General features: G+C 40.4%; 1 protein-coding gene and 1 pseudogene across 1 annotated transcript in view; one reads left to right on the top strand and one right to left on the bottom strand.

The window, feature by feature from the left end:
* Positions 1-8,253: 8,253 nt before the first annotated feature.
* LOC129085580 (putative 40S ribosomal protein S26-like 1) lies at positions 8,254-8,606 on the top strand (annotated as a pseudogene).
* A 12-nt stretch (positions 8,607-8,618) lies between these two features.
* SYCP2L (synaptonemal complex protein 2 like) overlaps positions 8,619-18,686 on the bottom strand; it is a 74,585-nt gene continuing 64,517 nt past the window's right edge. Inside the window, exons 30-35 of the mRNA XM_054592001.1 lie at positions 13,820-13,921; positions 12,655-12,761; positions 11,670-11,761; positions 9,764-9,863; positions 9,604-9,662; positions 8,619-8,637 (exon numbers count right to left, since the gene is read on the bottom strand). Coding sequence (XP_054447976.1) covers positions 8,619-8,637; positions 9,604-9,662; positions 9,764-9,863; positions 11,670-11,761; positions 12,655-12,761; positions 13,820-13,921 — 479 coding nt within the window. The remainder of the gene's footprint in view (positions 8,638-9,603; positions 9,663-9,763; positions 9,864-11,669; positions 11,762-12,654; positions 12,762-13,819; positions 13,922-18,686) is intronic.

The following is an 18,686-nucleotide window of genomic DNA, read 5'->3' as shown; positions in this document are numbered from 1 at the left end:
GGCTAGAGGCTGAGGGCATACTGGCTGGAAGAAATAGAGGATCCCTGGCCAAAGGGGACACACAGCTACATAGAGACCCTTGAGGAGAGACTGGAGACGGAGGGGTTGGGGAAATAACTGGAGGATTATCTGAAATCCCCGGAGCAGACTCCCTCTCCATTCCATAGGCCCCATTTGCGCAGGCAGGTCATGCCCCCAAAGAGGCAGAAGCGGCCGTCGGAGCCGGAAGGTGTGCAATTACAATACAGTCCACAGAAATAGTTGATCCCTAGCCGAACCAGTCACAGAGCTGCACAGAGACCCTTGGCGAAAGACTGGAGACAGGATTACCCATACAGTCCCAGAGCTGACTCCTTCCCCTTTCCATAGTCTCCATTTTGTGTGGGCAGGCCATGTCCCCAAAGAGCCAAAACCAGGGAAAGCATACAATAGAAGACCCTAAACTCACCAGCGCTGGGCGGGTGCCCAGGCAGCAGGTGAGCATGCGAGATCTGGTGAGTACACCAGCCCCGCCGGGGCGAGGGCATCCACCCAGGCTGGAGCACCGGCGCGCTGCCAGCCAGCATGCTCAAGTGAGCCAGCATGAGAGTGCAGAGAGATCCGCAGAAATAGTGGATCCCTGGCCAAAGGGGTCACAGACCTGCCCAAAGACACTCAAGGAGAGACTGGAGACAGAGGCACTGGGGAGTCCCGGTGCTGACGCTTCCCCAGTCCACGATCTCCATCTGGCTCAGGCGGACTACACCCCTGAGTGACAGCAGCCTATAAGGGCATGAGAGTCCCACCATCAGAAGGCACTGCTCTGCTGTGTGGTGCCTAAGTCTGACAGATGAGGACAGAGTGACCAGATTGACAATCACAGGAGTCAGACACAGACAGCAGATTCCTGGAAGGCTCAAACAAATGACCCAAGGTAAGATAGGGTCAGTAACTAACATCATCAGAGGCAGACACAGAAAGAAAAGTAAAGAAAATAAGTAAATAAATAAAAGACCCACCTACTACCATAGAAGTTTAATCCACAAAGTCAGGAAATCTACGCAGATCAATTGAAGCAGAAGAATGAATGAATAAATAAATAAATAAATAAATAAATAAATAACTCACTCTCACAAAAATGGGAAGAAAAAGAAGTTCCCCCCAAATGAGGGGAAAGGAGGAATCCCCACAGAGAGAGCTAAATGAAATAGAGGCAAGGGAACTATCAGATATTGAATTCAAAACAATGGCTCTAAGGAAGCTCAATGAGTTCAGCCAGCTCAAAGAGAACTATGAGAAACTGCAGAGAAACTATCAGGATCTTACAGCAAACTATATCAACCTGGAAAAGGACATAGAAACCATCAAGAAGATACAAGAGGATATGAAGAATACCATTTTTGAATTGAAGAACACAGTAGGAGGAATCCAAAGCAGGCTAGATGAAGCCAAGGATCGAATCAGTGAGATGGAGGATAAGGTAGAAAAAAGCTCCCAGAAAGAACAAGAAATGGAAAAAAGACTCAAAATGAATGAAGAGGCATTTAGGGAAATGCAGGACAACCTGAAAAGCAATAATATCCGCATAATAAGGATACCAGAAGGAGAACAAGAGGAGCAAGGGATAGAGAACCTCTTTAAAAAAGGTAATGATGGAAAATTCCCACAAATTGAGGAGAGAAAAGGTCTCATGGATCCAGTAAGCGCAGAGGGCCCCATTCAAGAAGGACCCAAGGAAGCCTACTCCAAGACATATCATCATTAAAATGCCAAATATCAAAGACAAAGAAAGAATCCTAAAGGCAGCAAGGGATAAAAAGGTAGTAACATACAAGGGAGCCCTGATACGCCTAGGAGCTGACTTCTCAACAGAAACACTACAAGCCAGAAGAGAATGGCAACAAATATTCCAAATAATGAAAAGCAAAGGCCTACAGCCAAGGCTGCTCTACCCAGCAAGGCTCTCAATTAAAATAGAAGGGGAAATAAGGAGTTTCCGAGACAAAAGAAGGCTAAAAGAATACATCTCTACCAAACCAGCACTCCAAGACATGCTAGAGGGACTGGTTTAAGAAGATGAAGGAAAAGAGTGAGAGAGAGAAAAACACAGGTACAAAGAGGGAAAATGAATAGGTTTCTATCAGTAATAACTCTCAATGTAAATGGACTAAATGCCCCAATCAAAAGACACAGGATAGCTGAATGGATAAGAAGACATGACCCACGCATATGCTGCCTACAAGAGACCCACCTCAGAGCAAAAGACCTACACAGATTGAAAGTAAAGGGATGGAAAAAAATATTCCAAGCAAATGGGCAAGAGAAAAAGGCCGGGGTTGCCATACTTTTATCAGACAAAATAGATTTCAAAATAAAGGCCATAAAAAGAGACCCATAGGGGCACTTTATAATACTTAAAGGAAGAATCCATCAAGAAGACATAAACATTGTAAACTTATAAGCACCCAACATAGGAGCACCCAAATATATAAGGAAAATCTTGGATGACTTCAAAAAAGATATAGACAGCAACACACTGATAGTAGGGGATTTCAACACCCCACTGTCAAAAATGGACACCAAACAAAACATCAACAAGGATATTGTGGAGCTGAATGATGCACTGAATCAAATAGACTTAACTGACATATACAGAACCTTACATCCCAAGGAAGCAAAATACACATTCTTTTCAAATGCTCATGGAGGCTTTTCACAGATAGACCACATGATCGGAAACCTCAGCAAAATCAGGAAAATTGAAATAATACCAAGTTTTTTCTCAGACCACAAGGGCTTGAAGCTGGAAATCAACTTCAAAGAGAAACTTCAAAAACTTGCAAACTCATGGAGATTGAACATTAGACTATTAAACAATGAATGGGTCAATAATGAGATAAGAGAATAAATCAAAAAGTTTCTGGAAACAAATGAAAATGATCACACAACAGTCTAAAACCTGTGGGACACAGCGAAGGTAGTCCTGAGAGGGAAGTTCATAGCAATACAGGCTTACCTAAAAAAGATAGAAACATTTCAAATAAATGACCTAACTTTCCTGCTTCAAGAACAGGAGAAACAACAACAAATAAAATCCAGAGTGGATAGAAGAAAGGAAATAATCAAGATCAGAGCAGCATTGAATAATATAGAGACTAAAAGAACAATTCAAAAGATCAACCAATCCAGGAGTTGGTTCTTTGCAAAGATAAACAAAATAGACAAATCTTTAAGCAGACTCATCAAGAAAAAATGGGAGAGGACCCATATAAATAATATCAGAAATGAAAGAGGAGAAATAGTCATTGATACCACAGAAATACAAAGGACTATAAGAAATTACTATGAGCAATTATATGCCAAGAAATTTGAAAACCCTGATGAAATGGACAAATTTCTAGAAAAATATAACCTTCCAGAACAGAACAAAAAAGAAGAAGAAAACCTGAACAGACCTATAACAGCCAGTGAAATTGAAACAGCAATCAAGAAACTCCTGACACACAAAAGCCCTGGGCTGGATGGTTTCACAAGAGAATTTTACAAAACATTTAAGGAAGAGCTAACCCCCGTCCTCCTCAGACTATTCCAAAAAATCCAAGAAGAGGGAACACTCCCAAACTCTTTTTATGATGCCAGCATCATCCTATTCCCAAAACCAGATAAAGACACAACAAAGAAAGCAAACTACAGGCCAATAACCCTGATGAACATAGACACTAAAATCCTCAACAAAATATTGGCAAACCACATCCAGCAACACATTAAAAAGATCATCCACCATGATTAAGTAGGAGTCATCCCAGGAATGCAAGGATGGTCCAATATTCACAAATCAATAAATGCAATACATCACATAAACAAAAGTAAAGACAAAAACCACACGATCATCTCAATAGATGCAGAAAAAGCATTTGATAAGGTACAGTATCCATTTATGACAAAAAACGCTCAGCAAAGTGGGAATAAAGGGAGCATACGTCAACATACTAAAGGCCATATATGAAAAACCTACAGCCAAGCTTATATTCAGTGGGCAAAAACTAAAAACTTTCCCATAAGATCAGGAACAAGACAAGGATGTCTGCTTTCACCACTTCTATTCAACATAGTACTGGAAGTCCTATAATACTTTGATCAGTGATCAGACAAGAAAAAGAAATAAAAGGCATCCAAATAGGAAGGGAGGAAGTAAAACTATCATTGTTTCCAGATGACATGATAGTGTACATGGGAAACCCCATAGACGTCTCCTAAAAACTACTCGGCCTAAAAAGTGAATTTGGCAAAACAGCAGGATACAAAGTCAATATTCAGAAATTGAAGGCGTTTTTGTATACCAGCCATGAACTATCAGCATCAGAAATCAGGGGGAAAAAAAGCCCCTTTGCTATAGCAACAAGAATAAAGTACCTAGGAATAAATTTAACCAAGGAGGTAAAAGATTTATACATAGAAAACTATACAACACTGAAGAATGAAATTAAGGAAGACACAAATATGTGGAAGCATATACTGTGTTCATGGGTTAGAATTAACATCACCAAAATGTCCATACTACCCAAAGCAATTTATATATTCAACACAATCCCTATTAAGATACCAATGACATATTTCACAGAAATAGAACAGACATTTCAAAAATTTATATGGAACCATAAACAACCCTGAATAGCCATAGCAATTTTGAGACAGAGAAACAAAGTAGGAGGGATCACAATACCTGACATCAAACTATATTACAAGGCTACTGTAATCAAAACAGTCTGGTACTGGCATAAGAACAGACATATAGATCAATGGAACAGAATAGAGAGTCCAGAAATAAACTCATGTCTCTAAGATCAATTAATATTCTACAAAGGGTGCAGAAGCATAAAATGGAGTAAAAATAGCATCTACAACCAATCGTGTTGAAAGAGCTGGACAGCTACATGCAAAAAATTGAAATTCGACCACCAACTGACACCATACACAAAAATAAGCTCAAGATGGATAAAAGACTTAAATATAAGTCATGACACCACAAAGGTCCTAGAGGAGAACATAGGCAGGAAACTCTAAGATATCCCATGCAGCAATATTTTCACCGTATATCCCCTAAATCAAGGGACATAAAGGAAATAATAAACAAATGGGACTTCATCAAAATAAGAAGCTTGTGCACAGCTAAAAATAAATCAGCAAAATGGAAAGGGAGCCAACCGTATGGGAAAATATATTTGCCAATGATACTTCAGACAAGGGTTTAATCTCCAAAATGTATGAAGAACTCACACAACTCCACTCCAGGAAGACAAAGAATCCAATTAAAAAATGGGCAAAGGACCTGAACAGACACTTCTCCAAGGAGGAGATACAGAGGGCCCAGAGACATATGAAAGGATGCTCAGCATCAGTAGCCATCAGAGAAATGCAAATTAAAACCACAATGAGATACCACTTCATATCGGTAGAATGGCTATAAATAAATCAACAAACAACAGGTGCTGGTGAGATTGTGGAGAAAAGGGAACCCTAGTACACTGTTGGTGGGAATGCAGACTGGTGCAGCCACTGTGGAAAAAAGTGTGGAATTCCCTCAAAAAGCTAAAAATGGAACTGCCTTTTGACCCAGTGATTCCCCTGCTGGGATTATACCCTAAGAATCCCAAAATGCCAATTCAAAAGAACCTACGCACCCCAATGTTCATAGCAGCACAATTTAGAGTAGCCAAGTTCTGGAAGCAACCTAAGTGCCCATCAGTAAATGAGTGGATCAAAAAACAATAATATGTTTACACAATGTAATACTATGCAGCCGGAAGAAAGAAAGAGTTATTACCCTTCTCAAGAACATGGATGGAACTGGAGAGAATTATGCTAAGTGAAATCAGCCAGGGGTTAAAAGACAAATACCATATGATCTCACCTATAAGTGGAACCTAATCAGCAAAGCAAGCAGGCAAGGAAAATATGACTAGCAACATTGAAAGAAAGAAGAAACCAACAGGAATGGGAGGGAGGGAAGGAGGAGGGTAGCAGCGAAGGGAAGAGGAAGGATCAGATCAAGGAACAGGTGTGAAGGACACATGAACGAAGCCCATGTTGGGAAGGACTGGGGGTTAGGGGCTGTGGGGGTGGATGTGGCAGGGGAAAGTGGTGGTAGGTAAATGGAGACAAATATATATGGAAAATTTTTTTAAAAAATTTTTTAAAATTACAGAATTTTTATATTCCTGAAAAAAAAAAAAGGAATGTTTAAAGCTGTCCCAGAAGTTCCTAAGCTTCTCATTTTACTGCATTCTTATTTCTTCATTCTCCTCCAGTTGAATGTTAATTTCTTCCTTTTGTTCCAAATGGTTGATTTGAGAATGGTCTCCTTCCTTTCACTGTTGGTTCCCTGTGTATCTTTCTTTATTTCACTCTGTATAACCTTCACTTTTTCCTTTACTTTGAGGCCATACTCAATCATTTCTATGAGCATCCCGATTACTAGCGTTTTGAACTCTGCATCTGATAGGTTGGCTATGTCCTCATCGCTTAGTTCTTTTTCTGGGGTTTTGATCTGTTCTTTCATTTGGGTCTCATTTCTTTGTCTCAGTGCACCTGTTACGTTGTAAGGGGCAAAGCTTCAGGTATTCGCCATGGTGGAGCAACCCGCTTCACTGCATTCTGGCACTATATGTGGGGGAAGGGTCAGAGAGGGAACAATGCCATTTGCTCAGCTCTCACCCCGCTTTCAAGAGATTGGCAATTTCTCCTGCTGCCACAGCCCCCACAGGTTTTTACATCCATAGGTTCTGAGGCTTTATTTTCCCCACGCTGGAACCCTGGATTGCGTGGTCTGTCTTGCTCTCCAGCTCTCCAGACGTTCCTCCTGGCTTATCTGCATGCAAATATGGGCCCATCCAGTCCACCAGCTGCTGCCTCATCCACCTGCTCCACCAGCTACTGCCTTGCCTCACATCCTCTCTGCTGCAGCTGCCCATCTCCGCCCCTTCTACCAGTCTGGATAAATGTTTCTTCTTTAGCGCCTTGGTTGTCAGACTTTTGTACAATTTGATTTTCTGGCAATTCAGGTTGGGGTTTTTTGTTTCTTTTAGTTGTGTGAGGAGGTGAAGAACAACTACCTACACTCCATCTTGGCTGAAACTTGTGCAGAGGTATTTCATGACCACATCTCAAATCACTAAATCCCCATCTCTCTACAGCATTGTACTAGGAGCTGAAATAATCTAGTCTGAGAAATGTTCTTCTCATATCCCTAGAAAAATATATAATGCCAACACTAATGTGCAAACATGACAAAAGGACAGACACTGGATACTGACCAGATCCAGATGCTTGATTTCTACCAAGCTACTTAACTTCTCTAATTTCTATAGGCACTTCAAGTGCTTAGCCCAGAGCCTAGTGCCCTGGACACACTTAAAGTGAGCTAAGAGCACCACCATCCTCTCTCATCTACAAGATACAAGATGATTTCCTTGGGTGTTTGGGAGAAAGGAGAACAAATGCAAAACCCTGAGTGAGATATGTATATTTAGAAGCAATTTTGTTCTTATTCTAAATTCACACAGGGGTCTGTTATCAAGGGAGATGAATGTAAATGGTAATTAATATCCTACAATGTAATCTGTGTCAACTAATGAAACAGTTGTCTAAAATGTGGGATTCAGTTAAAATAAGTAAATTCTCCAGCTTTCAGAAGACTAAGGGGCATAATCTCTAATGTTTATTACTGTGCTGCTTTATACTAGCAGTTCTCAAATTGTGAACTTTTGGACCCTAAAGGGACCCTCTCTCCTTGGTGACCCCTAAGAAAAGTAAGCTTCCAAAGGTTCTATAAGGTGAATGTTTATTTTGGTAAATGGTAACAATACTAAGACATTATTTGCTCTTTTAAATTCTTACTTTCTCACAAATATGCAGTTGAATTTTCCAGAGGCTACATGACATGTGATATATCACAACAGACTTAATTCAGAAGCAACATGAGGATGCAGCTATCTTCTAGTAAGCCCAGCATTAAAGAGATTTGCAAAAACATAAAACAGTGCTACTCTTCTCATATTTCTTCTTGAAAAGTCTGATTATTTTTAATAAAAATCTATTATTTACATCAATATGTACATATTTATTTGCTATTTTAAAATAATTAAAAGTTTTAAATCTCAGTCTCAATTTTCATTGTGGAAAATTTTCACAGCTATAACCCATAAATCAAAAGCTCTTTGGGGATTCTCAATAAATTTTAAAAGTCTAAGCCTCTCTTGGGTCCTCTCTTCCAAGATGACCAAGAAAAGAAGGAACAACAGTCATGCCAAAAAAGGCCACAGACATGTGCAGTTAATTTGCTGCACCAGCTGTGCCCAATATGTGCCCATAGACAAGGCCATCAGGAAGCTCATCCCTAGAAACACAGTAGAGGCTACAGCTATTAGAGACATTTCTGAAGTGAGTGTCTTTGATGTCTATGTGCTTCCCAAGCTGTAATGTAATGTGAAACTACATTAATGTGTGAATGTGCTATTCACAGCAAGGTAGTCTGGAATTGTTCTCATGAAGCCCAGAAGGACCGGACACCCCCACCCCAATTTAGACTTTTGGGCGCTGTCCCACGACCTCCATCAAAGCCCAGGTAAGGAGTTAAGTCCTTAAAGACTGAAAAGTTCTCTAAAAAAAAAGATAGAGTGAAATTATACTTAAATTTTTTTAAGTAAAAGTTTAGGACGTCTCAATTCCAAGAAGTTTGAGAACCATTCACAACCTGGGGCATTCAGTGAAGAGGTTTTAAAAGCATACTGCCTTTGATTATTAAGGGTACATGGAGGAAGATATGCCTGTGAAAGAATTTTGAAAATCTATAGTCAGTACTGTTATTATTCATGTGTTAAATGGAATAACAGAGGAGTGGCAACTTAAATTTCGAAAGTATTGTTGTTTGAATTATGTGGTACAATACGAATAATATCCATCCTAAAACCATTTGACTTAGATTTCTATGACAGGGGCTGGTTCTCAATGGGCAGACAAAGCTTTAGCCATTGCATGTGTATTTTGGGATTGTTTTGACTGTTCAAGCTGGAAAAAAACACTAAACTCCATCCCAGGGCAGAACCAGAGGAGCATAGGACTCTGCTTTCCACTACCCTGCACCCTACATTCCAGACAATGTGATGGGACTCCAGGTGGATAGAAGCAGCAGCCTCAGAATGTGGGGTGGGATAAACCCATTGGTTGCCATATACGTGTGTGTGTGTGTTCCTGACAGGATATATTGTATCAAGAACACAAGTCAGCATATAACTCAAAATCAACTGTTTACTCAAAAATCTAAATCTTTGGCTCAAAATCTACCCATTTTAATTTTTTTTAAATTCTGCTTAAAAATAAAACAATTTAGATCACAAACACTGAAATTTGGATAACCCTGTTTCTGCTTTTCAAAATATGCCCTTCTCGGTTGATATCCTGAGCCAGACCCCACTCAGGCAGTGCCACAGGCACAGCTGGTTTAAAAAGAAGCATCCATTTAGCTCATTATATGAAGTTCTACCAACATCAACCCCAACACTCCAGCTAAACCATCAGCTCACATTTAACTAAAATACTTCTAGAAAAAACACTTTAAAAAATTACCTCATCATCTGCAGGTCACAGAATGATTTTAGATCATCAGCCTGTTTTTCCAGAAATTCCTAAAATGGAATAATAGGTGTGTTTAGAGGGGAAACAGTTATTCTACCCTGGAACATCTTCTTGAAAATCATAGAGAATGTTGTAAACAAAAAGAATTTACCAGAAGATCTTTCTCTAGGTGTTTCAGAGCCTGAAAATCCTTCTCAAGATTGGTCAGCTCTCGAAGAACAAAATTGTTAAACTGCTCTAGTTTATTCAGTCTGTAATCGTAAAGGCAACAAATGTAATTGGGGCTGCTTGGCTATGACACAAGACATTCTTGATTAATCCTCTTATTGCAAGGATACTTCATGTTCTACTCGGGATGTTTCTTGTTTTAAGAATTCCCATCTCATTTCTCTTCCCTCCCCTTACTGTCAGCCCATCCTCACCCCCTGAAACCTAACTATGCCAACTCTGCTTTAGTCTTTCAACAGAAGCCTGGAGGAAGCTGGTATTTAAAATCATACTTTGTAGAAAGCAAAGGAGAAATAATGCCAGGGAAAAGGAGACCAATGCCAGACTTGGGCTAAAAGCCACTATTCCACCAATCACAGTTCCCCATTGCTTCCTACCTTCCGCTTGCATCCCTTTTCTTGAGTAAGCTGGCTCTAAGAACTGAAATTGGCTAACAAACTTTTTTTCATCTCTACATTTTAGTTCTAAAATTCTAACAGTCGGTATTATGTGTCTAACCACCATATAAACTGCTTATTTGTTTGCTTGCTTCTTGTCTGTCTTTTCCATTATGCAGAAAATTCCACAAAGGCAAGACACTCTTGACCCTCACTCTCCCTGTACTCCTGCCTGCAGCACAGGACCCAGCACCTAGCACTGTTCATGGGCATATGCTAAACAAGAAGCAAATGAATGTATATCCCCCCCAGAAGATAATGGGAGTTCCACAAGTCCAAAGTCTTTTTTGAGCTTGTTTTGAGAATCAAATGGCAAGTACATGTATAAATGTTTGAAAAAATTATAAATTTCTATTCACATTATGTAGCCTGCCCTAAGAAACTTTCTCCATCAGTTAAGCAAACCAACTTGCCATCACTGTCTTCCCTACCCTCATTTAAGGCCATTGTCTCTGAGAGAAACAATCTCTATACTCGTCTTCCCTATACTTTTCAAACTTTTGTTTCCCAATACTCACTCCAGAAGCACTTCCATTGTAATCGCTCTGGATTAACTCCAGTCACTACATAAACCCATCTCTCCACTTGCATTTCTCATCCTTCATGTCTCTCTGAAATCTCAGCACCCTTGTACTTCTTGCTACACGGTGATAGGGGTATGTGTGTTTGCACACATATACATGTATGTGCATGAGTCTGTAGTACTTTTTAGTGTGGAAAAATATACATAAATTTTACCCTTTTAACCATTGAAAGTGTGCCATTCAGTAGCATTATAAGGCCATTCACAATATTGTGCCGCCATTACCACTATCCATTTCCAAAACTTTCCCATCATCCCAAACAAAAATCCTGTATTGATTAAACAATAACTACCTGTTTCCTACTCCCCTGATTGCTGGTAACCTCTATTACACCTTCCATCTCTATGAATTTGCCTACTGAAGATAGAACATATAAGTGGAATCATACAATAATTGTCCTTTTATACATTTCACTTAGCATGTCCATCTGTGTTGTAGCCTACATCAGAATTTCATTCCTTTTTAAGGCTCAGTAATATCCCACCATATGTCTATATCACTATGCTTTATCCAGCATTTTTTATATATCTATACGTGCTTGCCCTGTCTTCACAATTGGGTTATGAATTTTTTTAAGAATAGTATTTTAGAATCATAGAGTGGGAGGCCATAAAGAGCCTTAGGGAGGGCCTTTAGTTCAACCCATTATCTTATGAATGAAGAATCAGACATCTAGAAGAGTTAAGCCATGTATCAAACCTCACATCTGCCCAAGCTTCAACTCCTCACAAGCCAGTACAGTGGTCATGAGACAAATGTTTGTGAGCGATCACACTTTTGTGAACTTGTTTTGAAAGCCAATACTTACCTGCAGTGATGTATCTGGTGTAAAAGTTTTATTAGGCAACTCGGTGCTTTCTTTGCATATTTTGAATAAAGTGTACTCCTTCTGTACCTAAGCTAAACCATAATAACAATTAAAAAGATCACACTTGGGTTAACCATAACTACACAAATTGAGTGCAGGCTTTGTGCTAAAAAGATGTTGACGGCATATAATATTCTTTGCAAACATTATGGCTAGGGAATTGTGATATGGTGCCATGCAACACACCTTCTATGCATTTACCTCAGGGTCAGTAGCAATAAAGAGCAATAAGCTAAAATTGAAAAACTCACATTCATACTATTGCTACACATGTTGCATATCATGTACAAATTTCCATTACCTATTAGCTTACATTGGCGTTGCAGACAGTGAGAGTTTGGAAACCTTTCAACTTAGATAAATGACCATATGTTAGGGTAAGAAAGTTCCCTCAAATGTGCTATCAAATAACTCTAGGGATATACAAAAATATGACAAAAGGAGGTACTGAAATGGTTCTAAAATTCACATGGCAGATAAAAGTTTGGGGACAGCCTCTATGTGCAGTGTCACAAAGAGAAGCCACCACACCCATCCACAGCCTAACTCCATCTCTGTCCCAGACACCTCTGTTTTCCGTATGCCTCCTTCTCTCCCTCCTCTTTGTCTATCATTGTGACCAAAATCATTGCTTCCTTGTAGTTCAGTTGTCTAGAATGTTATCAATGAAACCAAACCATGAGTCTGATTTCCATATAGTCCATCTGGTCCTATGGTATCAAATGGACATGAAATAGCTGTCCTATAAATACGAACCATAATTCACAATAGCTTTAAAATCAGTGACCACAGCTAAGACAAATCTACCTTCCCAAAACACTCAGGAACACTTCCACACATGAAGGATAATGGCATTAATAAATAATATGAACCTATTACTTTAAACTCATCACAAGCTAGCTTTTCATTGTAAGTGGATCATTACCTCATATTTTCTTTTCAGTTCTCTAGTGAAGTTTTCAAAGGTTGTAATAACAGCAGAACTATTCAAGTTCTCTGGCACAACTGCCAGGGATGGAGTAGACATGCCTTCTGAACAATAAAAATAAAACACAAAGTAAAATTAACAAAGTGCTTGAAGTAGATATGCTCAGTCCACCAGCTGACCTGAGGATGGACAGTCAGGCAGAAGCACAAATCTGATCCACCAAGCTCCACAGCTGCCTGGCAGTGACTACAGCAGGGCTGACTCCGGCCGGGGCCAACAAGGCCCATCAAGCCAAGGGTCCTTGCAGGAGGCATTTCATGTTGCTTCCCATCAAACTTTACTCTCTAGCAAGTGCCCATTTAATCCAAATTTTCCCAGCACTTTAAGTCAGTGTAACTAATATTATGTCTAAGGAGCAGGCTACGGTGTTGTGAGAAGTTTTAAGGCAGACGAGGTGGGTAGGACATTTCTATAAGGGAAATGCTGGCATAACAACTTATGGGTGCCAGAAGTTTCATTAGGGCACAGGAGGGGTCTGACACCATTCTAAGGGATTTGCATGTGTTGACTCATTTAATCCTCTTAAAAACCATGTGAAGTAGGCACTGGTATTGTCCACATTTAACAGGGAGATCAAATAACTGGTGCAAGCTCCCACCAGCTGCTTCAGGATTGGAACCCAGGTTGCCTGGTGCTTAACCACCACCCCCTAGTACCTCTGGGGTTCCCAATTTGCCTTCTTGGAGCCTTTTGTTTCAAAATATAGTGGTGTCACTCACCCAGAAGGCTAACCCTATATCTGAGGACATTTCAGGTTATTCTTATTCATTGGTTTAGAGTAAACGTATACAACACAAAAATTTAGTTAATAACTATCAACTAAAGCAGAGACCTGTAAGTTTAGGAACCTTAGGCCCTGAAAATTGCCATAAAGAAGAGTTATGAGGCAGAAATCAAAAGTCTAGAAAGGGATATGCTTGCTTTTATGTGTAATTTGTGCAACAATTAACTTGTCTCTGAAAGGATAGAATGCTTAGTTTTTTGGGTTTTGCAGCTGCTATGAACTTCGAGCTGTAATTCCCTTTTAATTCACATTGGTGCATTTAGTGCTTATACTTTATCACAATCTTGTTTGACTGATTGACTGGGTGCATAATGTTACCTGACAAGTCTGTTTCTTCTGTCACTGAGGAAAGCGATCCTGGAGCATCATCTTCTTTCAATTTTGACTGCTTCCACTTAGCAAAACTACCATCTGATGTGTCTAAAGGTAAGCATAGCACATTAATAACCACACAGACATTAATTTTGCCCCAAGTTTATCTTGTCCTCTATTTGCCAGTTAATATCTAACTTTGATGAGCATCAAGTGAAAGTTGTTTCCTGTTCTTAACTACTTATAATTTGGCACATTCAAGTATCAAAGCACTAAGTCTAATGATGCCTAAAAAAGACACAAGGGAATAGGCCTCTTTGATGAGTTCTATAACATTTGACCACTACTCTGCTTGTTAAGGTACAGACTAACTCAAATAAAAAGCAGTAATGATTGGCATCAAATACCTCCCCTCCCTACCCCACCCCCGCCCCCCCCGCAAAAAAAAAAAAAAAAACCCACTTCCGGGGCTCTAGGCTTAATGTCAAGGTCCGAAGGTTTCCAGGCAAATGGGTTTTGGAAGCTCATCTGATCACCCTTGTGGAGTGTGCCACCTGCTGGTAACACTGGAGCTTCAGCATTGCACCTAGGGCTACCTTATAAATAAAGTCATTTTGGCTTCTCATTAGCTCAAGTGACTTTGAAGGCCTCAGCTTATGAGATTTAAATATAGATTCTCTTTTCAACTCAGAACTCATTAAATATTTTCTATTCTGATATTCACTTTTACCCCATCCAGGCCCTCTTGATTTTATCAATGTCACCACCATTGTTAACAGTGCACTAGCATTCACCTGACTTTTGCTTTTCTTTACCGTCTATTTCTCTTCTGCCATCAAGGCCTGAGGTCCTGACTATAGAATGAATCCATATCTGTCTCTGCATTCCCACACCATAGCCTTCTCCACACTGGAATTCCTACACTGTGACCCTGGAGGATCTCATCAATCTCATACCTCAAATTGTCATCTGCCAAATACCTCTCTTGCCTGAGCGCTCCTAAGTAGCAAACTGGTGTTTCCAATTACCTACTCAACATCTCCATCTTGAACCCACTTTTTTGTATTCCTTCTCATCCTAACCCCACCATACGCATAGCCCCTACACCTGTTCTCTCCCCTCTCCTCACATATCCAGCTAATCACCATTGGTTTTCCCTCTGAAAGTTATGGAATCCAATTTCATTAATATGTTTAATAAATACTTGAATATTCTATGTGCAAGGAGTTGCGCACTATGGTGGGAAGACAGTAAAGAGGCAAAAGAGCAAGTTTCTCTTTCTCCAGTCTGCTCTTCTACCCTGGTCTCCTTGAGCTTCCTCAGACACCCTAGACACACTCATACCTAAAGGCCTTTGCACTCGCTCTTCCTCCAACTGCACTAAAGTTTCCTCTGGCCATCCAACTTAAATTTCAATAAATTCCCCCCCCCCACACACACACACACAACATTTAAACTTCTTCTCTATAATTAATTTTTTCTTAGCCTTTATCATAATATAACACTTAATACCACCTCCCAACTTTTAATCCCTCTTCCTGATTTTTTCTTAGCCTTTACCACAATATAATAAACTACCTGTTTATGTTTCTTGTGTATCATGTTTCCCCCACTAGGAGGTATGCTCCAATGAGGTCAGACATTGTGTCTGTTTTGTTCCCTAGAACAGGAGTCCCCGACTTCCATGCCACAGACTGGTACAGGTCTAGGCCTGTCAGGAACTGGGCCACACAGCAGGAGGTGAGCTTGAAAGTAATGCACTTGACTCATCCTGAAACCATTCCTCCACTCTCCATTCATGGAAAAATTGTCTTTCACAAAAACAGTCCCTGGTGCCAAAATGGTTGGGGACTGTTCCTCTAGAATATCTAACATGTAAAGTGCCTTGAACATAGTAAATAACCAATAGACTAAACAAACGAATAAATGCTGCAGCATATCCAAACTTCTACAAAATAAGATATGACAATTTCCAGTCAAGATGGGGGCATAGATAAATATGATTCTTGCCTACTCGCACAACCACATCAAAATTACAACTACAGAACAACCATCATTCAGAAATGCCTGAAATCTGGCTGAATGGAAGTCTTACAACTAGAGAATTAAAGAAGCCCCATGGAGACTGGTAAGAGGGCAGAGATGTGGAACAAGCTGGCCCTATAATCACATATGGCAGATAAAAATTGGAAGGCATATCTCAACTGCAAAGGCCCCCCCACCGAGCAGCAAGGAGACCCAACCCCACATCAGTCCCCCCAACCCAGGTTTCCAGTGCCAGGAAGAGAAGCCCCCATAACTAGTGGTTGTAAAATCCAGCAGGAATTGTGACTGAGGGATATGAAGGGCTTCTGGAGTCCCAGGAGGTTCCTCTGAAAGGGCCCATGCACAGACTTACTCAGACTCACTCCCTCTGAGCACTAGAGTTGGGGAAGCAACTTAAAAGACACCAGGGACATATGTGGAGGAACCAAATTATCCTGTACCAGGGCAACAGCTGGGAGGCAGCTTTCTCCCAAACAGAAGTTCTGGAAGAGGCCATTGTTCCTTTGGTGAATCCTCCCCTCACAGATCTGGTAGGCAGACACCGTATCTGAGACTCCATTAACCAGACTCACACTGTTTGCTCCACCCTGATGATTTCCTTAGGCCCTGCCACACCCAGCTTTCAGGTCCGCCCAAGATGTTTCCAGTGGCTTTTCAATATGAATGGCCTGTCACAACTCATTCTTTGCATTTTCCTAAAATCTCTTAAACAAGCAGCATCTGACCTCAGTGGGCCCCATACCTTTCACTAGCAGCAGCCAGCCTTGGTTCACAGTTTGCCCTCACCTGGGCACCTCCGCACCCAGCACAAGTAGCAGCCATCTGCAGATTGCTCTGTAGCTCATGCTGTGTTCCCAGGCAGAACACAGACAGTAGCTGACCTTGGCCTTCATCTCCCAGAAGGTTCCATAACCAGCTGATAGCTTCAGACCACATCAGAGCACCACCATACAACCACTTCCACAAGTGATATACTCAAGGGGCAAACTCTGTGGGCACCAGAGCCCTGCTGAAAAAGTCCTGCTCTGTGGAGTAGGCCCCTGCACAACACAGTGGTCAGTGGTCACAGCCAGTCCCTACAGCTGATTGGCCTGGAGATGAATTCCTCCCATTGTTATGCCAACAGCAATCAAGGCTCAACTACAAGAAGAGGGTGTACACAGCCCACACAGGGCACACCTTGAGCACCCAGCTTGGATGATAGGGGAGGCTATACCACTGGACCCTATAACACACCTACTACATTAGGCCACTCTACCAAGTCTGGGAGACGTAGCAGCTCTACCTAACATTGGAGGCCTCCAAACTGAGAAGGCAAAGTAACATGTCTCAAGTGAAAGAACAAAACTCTAGAAAAGAAAAAAAAGGAGACAAGCAATGTATTAGATGCAGAATTGAAAACACTGGTTATAAGGATGCTCAATGAACATAGTAAAAACTTAAACAGCATAAAAAAGAACCAATCAGAAATGAAGGATAAAATAACTAAAACAAAGAATAATTTACAGAAAATCAGCAGTAGAGTAGATGAAGTTGAGAATCAAATCAACAATTTGGAATAAAAGGAAGCAAAAAATACCCAGTCAGAACAGCAAAGAGAAAAAAACCCCCCAAAATGATGACAGTGTAAGGAGCCTCTGAGACAACTTCAAGCATACTAACACTCACACCATAGGGGTGCAGAAGGAGAAGAGCGCAAGAAATTGAAAATCTATTTGAAGAAATAAAGACAAAAGCTTCCCTAACCTGGGGAAGGAAATAGACATGAAATTCCAGGAAGCACAGAGAGTCCCAGACAAGATGAAGCCAAAGAAGCCTGTACGAAAACTCATAATCAAAGTGCCAAAGTTTAAAGACAAAGAGAGAATCTTAAAAACAGCAAAAGAAAAGCAGTTAATTACCTACAAGTGAGCTACCATAGCACTGTCAGCTGATTTCTCAACGGCAACTTTGCTGGCCAGAAATACTCAAAGTAATGAAGAGCAAGAACCTCCAACCAAGATGACTTTAATCAGCAAAGTTATCATTTAGAATCAAGGGACAGATAAAAAACTTCCCAGACAAGAAAAAGCTAAAGGAGTTCATCACCACCAAACCAATATTATATGAAACACGAAAAGGTCTTCTTTAAGGAGAAAAAGAAAAAAAGAGATAAAAAATTTGAACAATAAAATGGCAATACATAATCTATCAATGATTAAATCTGAAAAAAACAAAATAAACAAACAAGCAGAACAGAAACAGACTCATATATACAGAGAACATATTGACGGTTGCCAGATAGGAGAGAGCTGAAGGAATGGGGGGAAAAGGAAATGGGATTAGGAGCACAGTCTTTTTGTTATAGAATAGTCATGCCTTTGGCTTAGTTTTGTTTCCATGGTGACTATATGCCTCTTTTAATCAGGACATTTTGACATTCTCATAAAGGGGTTAAAACTACATACACAGACCTGGCCAGAGTAGCTCAGCTGGGCAATGTACTACAAACCAGAAGTTTACAGATTTCATTCCCAGTCAAGGCACATGGTTGATTTGTGGATTTGTCCCCAGTTGGGGTTCATATAGGAGGCAACCAGTTGATATTTCTCTCTCACGTTGATATTTCTCTCCTTCACTTTCTCCCACCCTTCCTTTCTCTCTAAAAAACAAACTTCATACACGAAACACCTCCAAATGAACCTAAACAGTAAGTACATCATTTCTGAAATTAAAGCCATCTCAAACATATATTAACTGACCCAAGATGGCAGAGGAATAAGTGGGAGCTACACTGACCACCTCTCCACACCAAACTGGAATTACAACTAAATTAAAGAAAAATCAT

This window comes from Pteronotus mesoamericanus, unplaced genomic scaffold (genome assembly GCF_021234165.1).
Source record: "Pteronotus mesoamericanus isolate MK-2021 breed Mesoamerican mustached bat unplaced genomic scaffold, CSHL_Meso_final scaffold_31, whole genome shotgun sequence".
In the NCBI taxonomy this organism is placed as follows: domain Eukaryota; kingdom Metazoa; phylum Chordata; class Mammalia; order Chiroptera; family Mormoopidae; genus Pteronotus; species Pteronotus mesoamericanus.
This window is presented reverse-complemented; position numbering and strand designations above follow the sequence as displayed.